The sequence below is a fragment of the Aethalodelphis obliquidens genome, unplaced genomic scaffold (genome assembly GCF_003676395.1).
Source record: "Aethalodelphis obliquidens isolate GAN/ISIS:26980383/991018 unplaced genomic scaffold, ASM367639v1 scaffold9, whole genome shotgun sequence".
Classification (NCBI taxonomy): Eukaryota; Metazoa; Chordata; class Mammalia; order Artiodactyla; family Delphinidae; genus Aethalodelphis; species Aethalodelphis obliquidens.
Window position 1 is genome coordinate 30,217,604 of NW_020837953.1, and position 13,979 is coordinate 30,231,582.

General features: G+C 39.2%; 1 protein-coding gene across 17 annotated transcripts in view; it reads right to left on the reverse strand.

The window, feature by feature from the left end:
* The window catches only part of EPB41 (erythrocyte membrane protein band 4.1), a 206,215-nt gene that overhangs the window by 85,468 nt on the left and 106,768 nt on the right, over positions 1-13,979 (reverse strand). For all 17 annotated transcript variants that reach the window (XR_003433356.1, XM_027109405.1, XM_027109402.1 and 14 more), the window contains one exon: positions 4,091-4,178. Coding sequence is in view for 16 of the 17 variants with exons in the window: in XM_027109405.1 (XP_026965206.1) it covers positions 4,091-4,178 (88 nt within the window). In the remaining variant the exon portion in view is untranslated. The remainder of the gene's footprint in view (positions 1-4,090; positions 4,179-13,979) is intronic.

The window sequence follows — 13,979 nt, forward strand, 5'->3', positions numbered from 1 at the left end:
GTTATAAGAGTGAAAAACTGGATATAACCTGAGTATCCAAGCATTAGGGTTAAATTATTGTTCATCCATATAGTGAAATACAATGTGGCCATTAAAACAGTTAAATAGAATTTAGGAGATAAATGGGAAAATAATTATGTTGTAACATTAAGCAAAATAAAGCAGGATAAAATTACATACATAATTTGATTCCAACAATATAAAAAATATACATAGAAGAAAGATGAATACACCAAAATGTTAATAATGGCATTCTTTAGGTGGTACAATTATGAACAATTTTTCATTTCAGTTTTCTATACTTTCCAATTACAATAAATATGTATTATCTTTTAAAAAGTATTCAAATATGAAAAAACTAACACATGTATGTAAGAAATTCAAACAATACAGAAATGTGTAAAATTTTTAAAAAATCTACCCTCCTCCTCCCACACTCTTTAACAGTAACCAGTACTGATTTGATAATTTCCAGGATTATCCTATTTTCTAGGCACATACAATTATGTATGGATTATATATATATATATATATACATATATTATTAATATATCACCTTTATAATGAGGAAAACAACTAGAAAAAAATTAAAATTCAGTGCTTGAGGGTGGAAACTGTATCTAAGTCATTGCTATTATCACTCCAAATTCTGTTATTGACAACATGCTCAGTAAGTGTTTACACTGAGTTTGTTACCTGCCCACATTATTAATCATAACTTATTACGGCAAATATTAGTAAATTCTTTGCTTCAGATTTATAAAAATCTTGATTCATGTAGGTTGATAAATTAGGAAATTTCAAGGTATTTTAGTAACAACATACACTAAGCTTAAACCTTCAACCGTTACTACCAATTATTTCGTTCATTATTAGTGACTGAGGGAACATCTGCTTTTCTTTTTTCCAAGAAACATGGACATACACACATCTTACCCACTGAAGGAATCGACTGCTATGAGGAGTAATACAGCCACCATCACCACCCCTCAAAGCCACTGTGAAATGTCACTCGGCTTGCACCTCATCTACCTTCACAACACTCCTCTCATAAAACTGAGCCTCTGCAGCCTCCAGGAAGGCTTCCCTGGGACTTCCCTGGTGGCGCAGTGGTTAAGAATCTGCCTGCCAATGCAGGGGACATGGGTTCGAGCCCTGGTCAGGGAAGATCCCACATGCCGTGGAGCAACTAAGCCCGTGCGCCACAACTACTGAGCCTGCGCTCTAGAGCCCGCGAGCCACAACTACTGAGCCTGGGTGCCACAACTACTGAAGCCCGCATGCCTAGAGCCCGTGCTCCACAGCAAGAGAAGCCACTGCAATGAGAAGCCCGCGCACCACAACGAAGAATAGCCCCTGCTCGCCGCAACTAGAGAAAGCCTGCATGCAGCAACGAAGACCCAACACAGGCAATAAATAAGTAAATGAATAAAAAAATTTTTAAAAAGGCTTCCCTTGGGCTTCCCTGGTGGCGCAGTGGTTGAGGGTCCGCCTGCCGATGCAGGGGACACGGGTTCGCGCCCCGGTCTGGGAAGATCCCATATGCCGCGGAGCGGCTGGGCCTGTGGGGCATGGCCGCTGGGCCTGCGCGTCCGGAGCCTGTGCTCCGCAGGGGGAGAGGCCACAGCGATGAGAGGCCCGCGTACCACAAAAAAACAAAAAAAACAAAACAAAACAAAAAAAAAGGCTTCCCTTAATAATTCAAAAAGAGACACTAATTTATTTTCACCATGCCTGTCTGTATATGAAAATCCTAGGGCAGGCATTTTGGTCTCCCAGTTCTGAAGTACTCAAACCTATCATTATCATAGTCAGCAAATAATTACTATGGTAGCTATGGTAGCTGCATGTCGTATACATGTATGTTTAAGTCAGCAGACCACCAGGACTTCCTGGAGGCCAGGGCATAGGGCTATGTATACTACCAAATATACATGCACAACTATAATTCTTGTTTTTCTATGATAAAGTGGTCATCCCTCCAAAAACCATGATAAGTATAGGAGTTGACTCTACTCCTTATAAACTCAGTATGAGAGAACTCACATTTTTATAATTACTGATGTTAAGTATAGTAAGTTTTTTTTTAAGTATACTAAGTTATAACTATTATCCTCAGGTCAAAAAGGAACAGTAAGTTACCAATAAAGCCATATTTGCATGCCTCTTTATTAAAGAAAAAATTTTAATTCAATATATAATATTAATCATCTATGTCTGTAATTCAAGGAAAATAAATTTCACCTGAGTTAATCTCTACAGATAACCATTTATTTAGATAAGTAATAAAAGACCCGAGTTATATGCTTCTAGACTGCTCCTTTTCCCAAAATGAGTATAAAGAAACATATTAGTACCTACGTGTGTTACGTACAAGCACAATAGAGAGAAGAAATTATATTCAGCTTCAATTCGATGACTACATAACAAAATTTCCCAGAAGATGTCCCCTTAAGTTTTTAAAGGCTGTGGATACAACTACACCTCTCTTTTAACTATATGTTTTGGAGAAACAATTTGCTTTACAACATTTGCTGTAGAAATATGCTGCCTGACTCCTCATGTAATCCTGATAATTACTGAATTGACACCAGCCTCCAGCAGAAATTGAGAAGCAAAACCTAACAATTTCAGTTCTGGACCTGATCTGATCTTCCTACCAGCTACTTTTGAGATTCACAGAAATTACAGTACCCAGCCCAAAACAATCCAGAGCAACATCCTAAGAAAACTCACTAACATGCAATGAAATTTTATTAGTTACTAGAATGTAAATAAGGAAGAAACCTCAGATACAGATATTCAGGTTGGGAGAAACCTGAAAGGTCATTTTAGTCCAATCACCCACCAAATGTTTGAATGTCCTTTTCTAAATTCCTACCAAGTGATTACTCTGCCTAACCTGGAATACCTCTAGTGACAGACGACTCAATCCCTTCTGAGATAGCCCATCCCATCTTTGAAATAGCTCTGTGAGACAATTTGTCCAACTGGACTGAAAAGTATTTCCCTGCAGTTTTCATTTTACCGGCTCTAGTGTTATATCTTGGAGCCATAGTAAAATCTTTACTTCACAAGTTAATCCTTGAAATCCATGAAGACTGACATTGTATCTTTCCTAAACTTTCCCTTCTGTGGGTTAAGTATCCCTATTCCTTTGCCTGTTTCTCACTGGACATGGTTTTGATTCCCCATCACGCATCCTAGTTAAATTTCTCTAAATGAACCTCAGGTCATCCCTTGAGCCCTTTCTTTCTCTCACAAACTCCTCAACCTCCCCAGACATTTCAGTAGCTGAAGATGAGAGAAGTCAAGCGACATCCCTTAAGTATTCATTGTGTCAGGTTGTATTAGGTAGAACTAGGATGAAAGCTCAAGTTTCCAAATCCCTAACCCAGTGGTTCTCAAATGAGCCACTGTGGTTCCTCCCCTGTGCATTAGAGTCACCTGGAGAGCTTGTTAAAACAGACTGCTGGGCTCCACCCACATAGTTTCTGATTCAGTGAGACTGGGATGGGACCTGACATGAGCATTTCTAACAAGTTCCTAGATGATGCTAAACGCTGGTTCAGAGACCACACTTTGAGAACCACTACCTTACGCCAATGATTCTCAGATTCAAACATGAAGGAGGATCATTTGGGATATTCATTAAATCTGGAGACTTAGCCTCTCCTCCAAAGTAATTCAGTAAATCTGGGAGAAGCTCAGGAATCTGCATATTTAATAAACACCCCGGGTGATTCTGATGTAGGTGATGTTGTCTGTGAAACATGCCTCACTGTCACTCTATATTTTCAAGTGTATCTGCATTTTAGGAAATTATCATTTCTTTTGCTCTCGGTGCTATATCTTTTGATCCTTATGGTTGCTTAGGTGTGAGACTTCGCTCTGATGGTGGAATTGTAAAAGGGCAATTCAACTGATACACTTAATACACTTGACTGGTTCAACTGATAGACTTAAAATTCCAACAAGAATTACTATCTCCTCCGAACGTTTTGTAATGCCCCAGATAAAGGTTGGTAAGAAATATTATATGACACAGGTCTGATACATGCATATTAATAAAGGCCAAAGTTACCATTACCTTTGCTTTATGAAGGTCAACACCATACATAGACAACTTTTTGGCATTCTCAAGAAATTCCAGGTCAGCCTGAGCTGGAGTCATGGACCTTTGATAGAAGAAAAACAAAGACTTTCAGTGTCACAGTGCCAACATTTACAATAATAACATTTGTATATTACTTGTACTTTATATAAACATATAAACATATACATACCAATATGTATTTGGTTATATTTCATAGTCCTAAAAGTAGACTATTATGTATGGAAAAGGACTCTTATCACTACCTGTGTCTAAATAATTGAAATATGCCTTGGAAAAAGAGACCTTGGAGAAACCAAAAGTCACCAAAAGCTATCAGAAAAAAAAGTTAAAAAATAAAACCTTCTAAATTTCTTTAAAGCTACCTCATCCACCATCAGTTCTGCCCCTCCCTCTCCTTAGGCCTTTTCTCCAACACATGTAAACTCCTCCCACTAATTTATCTTGCCAAGGAGGTGACCAAATTAAATCCTCTGAGGGCATGGTACAACTTACAATATCCTCTTAGCTGCCTTTTTCTCTCCCTATCCCTGAATTGAGTTAATATGGAAATTAAACAGGAGGGCAGCTGAAGTTGCTTAACTGGGGATCCTTAATGGGGGCAGGCTTGATGAAAAGAAAATTTCTGGTAACAGATGGTGTCCTGCCCACTGACCTAAACAAAATAAATTGGTTAATAGAGGCATGTAGATAATGGGGCTGTTTTCTCTGTTATTAAGATGTCTTCATTACTAGGCATATAATGAATTAAATTTGTTTGAAAACAATCAGCCTCACTGTCTAAACACTCACTGTGACAGTCTTTCCTTCTCCTTTATAACTTTCTTCTCTTTTGAAAAGTGCTCATGAGCTGTTATGTTGAGCTTTGAAGAAAAAAATATTACTCCTAGTGCTGTGCAATTCAAACCAATCAAACAGAAATTCATAGTAACAATAAAGTAGCCATACCCCCAAAGAAAAACCATGTAGATGCCTATTTCCCATAAGACTGCCAGCCTCCAGCTATAAAAAGCAGCAGTGACCTATTCATTTAACAAGAGAAAGTCTCTTCCAAACCCATCTGTCTTTATCCTCATTAAAAAGAACAAAGCGTTCCCTGGAATAACACCCCCCCATAAAAAAAAAATCTCAGGAAAAAAACTGCAGATTTGTTAATGACTCAGCATCTCAGAATACAAACTTCCTTCCACAAGCGCTAAACCATAATACCTGAATGCTCTTTATTAATGGCTCTGAAATTGAACACAAAAAAGGAGAATGGGAAAATAAACACAAACGCAAGTCTGTATATTCAAGTCATTAAAAACATCTCAGGAAATTTTTGTAGTTTTTTTTTCCTCATATAAATTATATACTTTTCTAGTTAAGGTTACTCCCATTTTATGGGTTTTTGGTTTTTTTGTCTTTGTTGTTGTTGGTGTTAGTATTATTGATGGCTTGAGTTTTAGGATTCGAAGCTGGAATGGAGCTTGAAGATTATAGAGTCCAACACTTTCACTTTGCTGACGAAGAAACAAGCATGGAGGGATTACATGGTCATAGGCAAGTTATGACTCAGTTTAAGGTAGCAGGCTTTAGCCAGGACCCAAGTCACATCACTGCAGCTGGAATCCTAGCTCCTGCACTTAAGAGTGGTGACCTCAATCTCCTAACCATAAAGTAAGAAGCATAATAATACCTACTTCTTGAGACTAGTATAGGCAATGATTTTTTTAATCTTTGATGAATGAATGAATGTGACTAGTAGGATAAAATGAGATAATGCAACTGCTTTGTAAAGTATAAATGTTTATTATTATTGCACCCTTAGGTTTCTGGTACAGTGGTACATCATAAGCAACTCATAAAAGAGAAATAATTTTTTTTTTTTTTGCGGTACGCGGGCCTCTCACTGTTGTGGCCTCTCCCGTTGCGGAGCACAGGCTCCGGACACGCAGTCTCAGCGGCCATGGCTCACGGGCCTAGCCGCTCCGCGGCATGTGGGATCTTCCCAGACGGGGGCACGAACCCGTGTCCCCTGCATCGGCAGGCGGACTCTCAACCACTGCGCCACCAGGGAAGCCCGAGAAATAATTTTAATCACTTTAATTTGAAGACAAGTTTTAAGACATTAAATGAAGCAATCATGATGAAATCTTCCCCATACTTCTCCAACTCTAAGGGACATTAACGGGGTCAATCAATTTTAATACAGATTTAAATTTCAAACTATGTAGTAAATGATTTTCTAATAAGTAAGCATGCTTTAAAATTGTATTAAGGGCAGGTGGTAAGAAGAGATCTTTAAAACTATGACTTTCCTTGTTAGTTGAAAATAATATTCATATTTGAGGTTTGGCTGATGCTTTGCATTTAACATTTTTTTATATAACTAAAAAAATTTTGAAACACGCTTAAAAGTTACCTACAATACAAACAATTTTTCCTGAACCATTTGAGAGCAAATTGTCAACCTGATGACCAATCACTCCCAAGTACTCTGGTGTGTAATTCCTACAAACAAGGATATTCTCCTACATAACCTCCACAGGGCTCTGAAAACAAGGAAATAAACAGTAATACATTACTGCCATCTAATCCTCAGACCCCATTCAAGTTTACCCAGTTATTTCCAAAATGTTCTGTATGGCAGAAGAATCCAGTTTAGCCTCATGGAGTTTCATTTAGTTCATCTCTCTTGCGTCCTCTTCAGTCTGGAAAAGTCTCTTAGTCTTTCTTTGACTTTCCTAATCTTGAACTTCTAAAGATTATAGGCCAGTTATTCTATCGAATGCCCCTCAATTTGGGCCTGTCTGATGTTTCTCCACAAATTGACCTCATAAGTTATACATCTTTCACAGGAATATCACAGAAGTGACCCTGTGTTCTCACTGCATCCTATCAGGGGGAACATGATTTCAATTTGTCTCTTCCAGATGTTCGTTTTGATCAGTGATGTCTGCCGGGCTTCTCTTCCATGAAATTCCTCTTTACCTCTTTGTAATTAATAAATATTCTGTGGGAATGTATTTGGAAATAGTCTATTCCTTGTCAAACTTTTAATCTATTCACTCATTTATATCAGTATGGACTCAGGGATTCTCAGCTTATTCAATGTAATATAATCAATTATCTTCCTTATTTATTTTAGTGCTTAAATCGTCCCAGATTTGGTTAGCAGGAGCCTTTCTAAGCTGGATTCTGTGTCCCTCTGACCATTTCCCATCATTTTTTTTTTCTTTTTTTTTTTTTTTGCGGTATGCGGGCCTCTCACTGTTGCGGCCTCTCCCGTTGCGGAGCACAGGCTCCGGACGCGCAGGCTCAGCGGCCATGGCCCACAGGCCCAGCCGCTCCGCGGCATGTGGCATCTTCCCGGACCGGGGCACGAACCCGTGTCCCCTGCATAGGCAGGCGGACTCTCAACCATTGAGCCACCAGGGAAGCCCTTCCCATCATTTTTTGAGCACCTCCTTCTGGCACAACGTAGAGTCAGAGTATGTGAGTATGCGTGCGTGTGTGTGTGTGTGTGTGTGTGTGTGTGTGTATACCTATTTACATCTCTATCTATCTAACATCTATCTATCCATCCATCTATCTATTGGAAACAATGAGTTTACACTGAAACCTCCAGTTTTAATGCAACACCACAGGGTTCATTTTAATTTCTCTCTCACTCTAATTTGTATCTCCCTTTACTGACAGTCAGAAACCTGGCTCCCATTATCCTTAATACAATACATTGACTCATTTGATCAACCCCCTGTACATAACCAATCTCTCTTTGCTGCCACTGACCCCTCCTCCACGTGGGTGCCCTCTTCACTGGCTTAGACTCTGAATTCCCCATGCTAGGCTGCTCCCCGCACATGTCCTCCTTACCTCACTCAGGTTCTGACTCCTGGTGTTAGGCTACCCCTTCCATAGACATCTTCTCACCCGGCTTGGGCTTCAACACCTGTATCAGGTACCATCCCATAGGGATGCCCTCCGCAAGCCTTCACGACTCCCTTTTCATCCTATTTGAGCTCTGACTTCTCCTGCCAGGATGGCCCCCCACAATGAACATTCTCCTCACCCTGCTTAAGCCCCAATATCCCCAGCCAGACTGCCTCTCAGCATGGATGACTATCTTGCTCTATCCCACCTAACGGCTTTAGGACACAATTGTTTCAGGAAGCTTCTTCTGATTATAAAAATCATTAATTCATTGTATAAAATTTGGAAAATATCTTTAAGAGCATAGAAAAAAAAAAGAAGAAAATCTCCCATAATCCCACCAACCACAGATACCTGTGCATAAATACAAACATACATTTTACAAATTTAAATCACAAATTAAACTTAAATTATTTTCAGCTTAACATTTTAAAGACTATGGTTTTTCCTAAATGTTTGAAAACTCTTGAAAGTAGTAACAAACTATCTGGGAAGAGATTAGACAGTTCTAAACCATTAGGAGTACTGTCCTGAATTTATTCAGTACCATCTAATAATTTACTACTTGAAATTACTGCAACTTACAGAAGTACATAACCAGGGAGCTTTGGCACTGGTTAACTTTTGCTCATTAAAAAGAGAAGTTATAACAAAATTTCCCTGTATTTATTTTGAGCAAGTGGAGTCAGGATATAGAGCCATTCAGTGAGTTCCAATGTTATGTGACAGCCTTTTTTTTTTTTTTTTTTTAATGGGAAAAGTTGCTTTATTCATGAGGCCAGCAACCTGGGAAGATGGTGGATTAATGTCCTAAAACGAACTCCAAGTTGCTGGTTAGGAGACAAAGGTTTTAAAGGCAGTGTGAGAGAGGGGGCTACAGGGTGCATGATCAGCTCATGGACAATTCTCTGATTGGTTGGCAACAAGGTGAAGTTTCAAGCATCACCCATCTTCTGGTTTCAGCCAATTTGGGGTCTGCATGCTTGTGGTCAGCAGTTTTCATCTGGCGGGGTTGTGACAGCCTTTTAATAATGTTGTTGCATCTTCTAATTAAGGACTGTGGTTTCAAATAATTAAGTGGGGGACAACTGACAACTTTACATACCATCTTAGTCCCCATAAATGGAGGACAATTCGTTTTAAAGCTTGATTTGCTATTGTAAACTTAGTGTTAATTATAGCTTCACGGTCTCTGTCTAGGCAAAGGGCCACTACTAAGAATTCCATGTACGTAGGCTATCTTCTATTTATCTGAGGAGCAGAGTAGTATTTACTTGTATTTTCCAATGCATAGTAAATGCTTCTGCCTAAGCAGAAGTCTCTTTGGACTGGTTAAAATGTCACGTTGTTGGACATAATTAAAATTCCCATTTGCTTTCTGTTTGTGAGGATTGCCAATCTTTCCAAAAAGGAGCAAGTAAATTCCAAGATGACAGACCTCTAAATTTTCTAATCATGGAGATCGATTATTGCTCAATTTCTATCTGTATACCTCACAGAACATCAAGTGGACCATATCCACCTGTCCTCTGAGATCGTTTCACCTATTTGGGTTTAAACTCAGTTAGTTCCAAAGAGCATTTCTCTAAACCCAGACTTCCATTCATTACTTGTAAAATGGAGTAAGAATCATTGTGCAAAGCACTTTACATGAATTTCTAATTTAACAATCACAAAATTCACATCATCAGCCTTATTTTTCCGATGAAAAAACTGAAACTTAGAGAGTTTAAATAACTTACTGAGTCATAAAGCTAATAAGGAATGGAGCCTGAATTCAAAGTAAGACAGGTGGACTCCACAGCCCAGGTTTTAGTCTTACTGCCTAACTCAGGGGTTCTCAAACTTTTTGACCTCAGGATCCCTTCACTCTCAATAATTACTGAGTTTTTTTAAGAGGTTTTTTTAATGTGAGTTATTTCTATCAATATTTACTATATTAGAAATTAAAACTAATAAAATTGAAAACTATTGATTAAATCTTTAAAGAACAGTAAGTCCCCTACTTATGAACCTTCAAGTTGCAAACTTTCAAAGATGTGAATGTGCGCTTGCATGTCCAATCACGTAAGTTAGTTCACGTGTCTGGCATACATTGTCATGTGCTTGCATTCTCTACAAGTGGTTGTGCTTTTGTGTACTTTGTACAGGACTGTAGAGTATAGCAGTAGAGTGTCTTTATTTCAAGCCCAGGATGTCCAGAAGCAAGCGTAAAAGCAACAGTATATAGCCGATTGTGTTAGTTGGGTACCTAGGCTAACTTTGTTGGACTTACCAACAAATCGGACTTACGAATACTCTCTCCGAACGGAACTCGTTTGTATGTAGGGGACTTAATGAATAACAATAGACGACTCATGTTTTAACATGAAAAATTTTTTGTGTGAAAAATAACAGTATTTTCCCCAAATGTAGTTAAGGAGTGACACTGCTTTACATATTTACAATTTTTTTTTGTTTTTTTTTTTTTTGCGGTACGCGGGCCTCTCCCTGCTGTGGCCTCTCCCGCCACGGAGCACAGGCTCCGGACGCGCAGGTTCAGCGGCCATGGCTCACGGGCCCAGCCGCTCCGTGGCATGTGGGATCTTCCCGGACCGGGGCACGAACTCGTGTCCCCTGCATCGGCAGGCGGACTCTCAACCACTGCGCCACCAAGGAAGCCCTACAAATTTTATTTAATGTGTGGCTTAGAAGACAGCTAGATTTTCCTACCTGCTTCTGTATTCAATCTGTTGCAATATTTTGTATGGTTGTAATATATGAAGAAACCTGATCTCACACAGATATGTAGTTGGAAAAGGAAGAATTGATGATTAAAAATATTCTTCTTTAATACTACACCAAAACTTAACAATGGCTGTTTCCTAAAGGTTAGTTGCAGTGTGAAATCTGAAAACATATCAGTGAACTTTTTGTACCATATTACATTAAAATCCATTGGTCCATCTTGCATTTTGAATGGGTCTTTTATACAGATGCATGATTTTGTAACATCATGCATTTCATATCTGAAAAATACTGGTTGGCTGAGTAATGCAAGTTTTCCAAATGTTGACACATTTCATTGTATGATATTAAAAGAAAAGAATCACATTCATTAAAATAGTCACCAACTTCATCAGAAAAGTCGTTTAAGTATTTGGAACCTGTCAAGATCATGATGGCAAATACAAATTTTCCAAAATTCTAATTTTCATTTGAAAGCTTGAATTTTGTCATTAGCAACAAATACTATCAGTCATTTACCAATCCTTAAAGGACTGGCTCATTTCACTTTTGAGGAAATGTATGCCAAATAACCAAGTCTGAATAATCAGTCACTTTTTCAAGCAAAAAAGGAGTTGCATTAAAAAACTGGCTAATGCAGCTGAGAACTCAGAACAATTACACACGTGCTTTTCTTCAAGACAAGTACCTCAGTATGCAGCAGAAGTGCTTTCTGTGTACTTCCCATTAAATCACACAGAATATTAAACAGGATGTATTTCAGATTTAATAAAATCAATACTCTTTACTGCTTCATCATGAAAATTTTTAAGTGAATTGGCAGGTTTAAAAATATTTTATTTTACTTTTTAATTTTTAACTGCAAGTTAAAAAGTAAAAGTGTGGGACTTCCCTGGTGGCGCAGTGGTTAAGAATCTGCCTGACAATGCAGGGGACATGGGTTCGCGGCCTGGTCCGGGAAGAGCCCACATGCTGCGAAGCAACTAATCCCGTGCGCCACAACTACTGAGCCTGTGCTCTAGAGCTCGTGAGCCACAACTACTGAGCCCGTATGCTGCAACTACTGAAGCCCTCATGCCTAGAAGCCCGTGCTGTGCAACAAGAGAAGCCACCGCAATGAGAAGCCCGCACACAGTAACCCCCACTCACCACAACTAGAGAAACCCATGTGCAGCAATGAAGACCCAATGCAGCCAAAAATAAGAAAAATAAATAAATAAAGCCAATTTTTAAAAAGGGCTACAATGGAAATTTTAAATAAATAAATAAATAAAAATAAAAGTGAATGTTGGTGAAGCATATAATGACTAGTAGTACAGTCTGGTGCCATTGCTTTGATTTGTGCTCCACCATTTCAACACAGTGAAATGGCCAAATAATATCTTAGTATTATTATGAAAATAATTTTGACCTCATGGACCCCTTAACAGAATCTTGGAGACTGGGCTACCCTGGTGGCGCAGTGGTTAAGAATCCGCCTGTCAATTCAGGGGACACGGGTTCGAGCCCTGGTCCAGGCAGATCCCACATGCCGCAGAGCAACTAAGTCCGTGTGCCACAACTACTGAGCCTGCACTCTAGAGCCCGCGAGCCACAAATACTGAGCCCACGTGCCACAACTACTGAAGCTCGCATGCCTAGAGCCCATGCTCCACAACAAGAGAAGCCAACACAATAAAAAGCCCGCGCACGCTCCCGTTCGCCACAACTAGAGAAAGCCCATGCACAGCAACGAAGACCCAATGCAGCCAAAAATAAATAAATACACGGAAAAAAAAAAAGAATCTTGGAGACTGCCGGCAGTCTGTAAAACAACACCATATGAAAAGAGCTGGCCTGGGACTTCCCTGGTGGTACAGTGGTTAAGAATCTGCCTGCCAATGCAGGGAACACGGGTTCGAGCCCTGGTCCAAGAAGATCCCACATGCCACGGAGCAACTAAGCCCGTGCGCCACAACCAGTGAGCCTGTGCTCTAGAGCCCGGGAGCCATAACTACTGAAGCCCATGCGCCTAGAGCCCAAGCTCCGCAAAAAGAGAAGCCACTGCAATGAGAAGCCCGTGCAGCAATGAAGAGTAGCCCCCGCTCGCAGCAACTAGAGAAAGCCGGCGTGCAGCATCGAAGACCCAACACAGCCAAAAATAAATAAATTTATAAAAAAAAAAAGAAAAGAGCTGGCCTAATTCAAAGGGTGATTATAAAAGTTAAATATGGTATTATACATAAAGTGCCTAGCATAGTACCTGGCACATAATAAGAGACATACAATAATTAGCTGCTTATAATGTTATGATGATTATGTAACAATGCTAAAAAGGAGAATCAAGCATTGCATGAGATTTAGACTATAAAGTCCTCCCAAACCTGAAATTCTATTATGATCAAATAACCATTAAAAGAATCATCAGATATTAAAGAATTAGTGTTAATTTTGTTAGGTGTGATAGTTGTATTGTGTTCTTAAAGTCTGTATCCTGGTAGATACTTAAGTTTTTATGGGTGAAATGATATGACTTGCTTTAAACTACTGTCGGGGAAAAATATGGAGGGGAATAAATGACTGAAGAAAGCTACAGGCGTAATAACTGTTGAAGCTGAGTGATAGATAAAACTGGGGCTCCTTAAAAAAAAAAAAAAGGGCTTCCCTGGTGGCGCAGTGGTTGAGAGTCTGCCTGCCGATGCAGGAGACATGGGTTCGTGCCCTGGTCCGGGAAGATCCCACGTGCTGCGGAGCGGCTGGGCCCGTGAGCCATGACCGCTGAGCCTGTGCTCCGCAACAGGAGAGGCCACAATAGTGAGAGGCCCGCGTACCGCAAAAAAAAAAAAAAAGAAAAAGTCAGAGACAGAAGTTAGGTATCAATCATAATCTGATACCACTATTTTCTGCTGTTTTGCTCCACAGCAGCAGTAGAATATTTTCTTTCACCATTTTATTGATTGCTCAAAGATTACACTACCAATAAAAATTATTTTTTAATTATTAGAAAAAAAAACATTTCCCTACAATACTGACATTTTAACAAATCAAATTATTTTAATTGATTGCTTCTTTCCACTACTTGCTTTTGTATATATATGTAATTATATATTTTATGTATATATATATATATATAAATTCCTAGAATCGTAATCAGAATATAAATAAGTATATTAAAAACATATTTAAGGACAATACAACATGCTTATGTTACAATCATCAACTAGTGGAAAGTGATATATTAGTG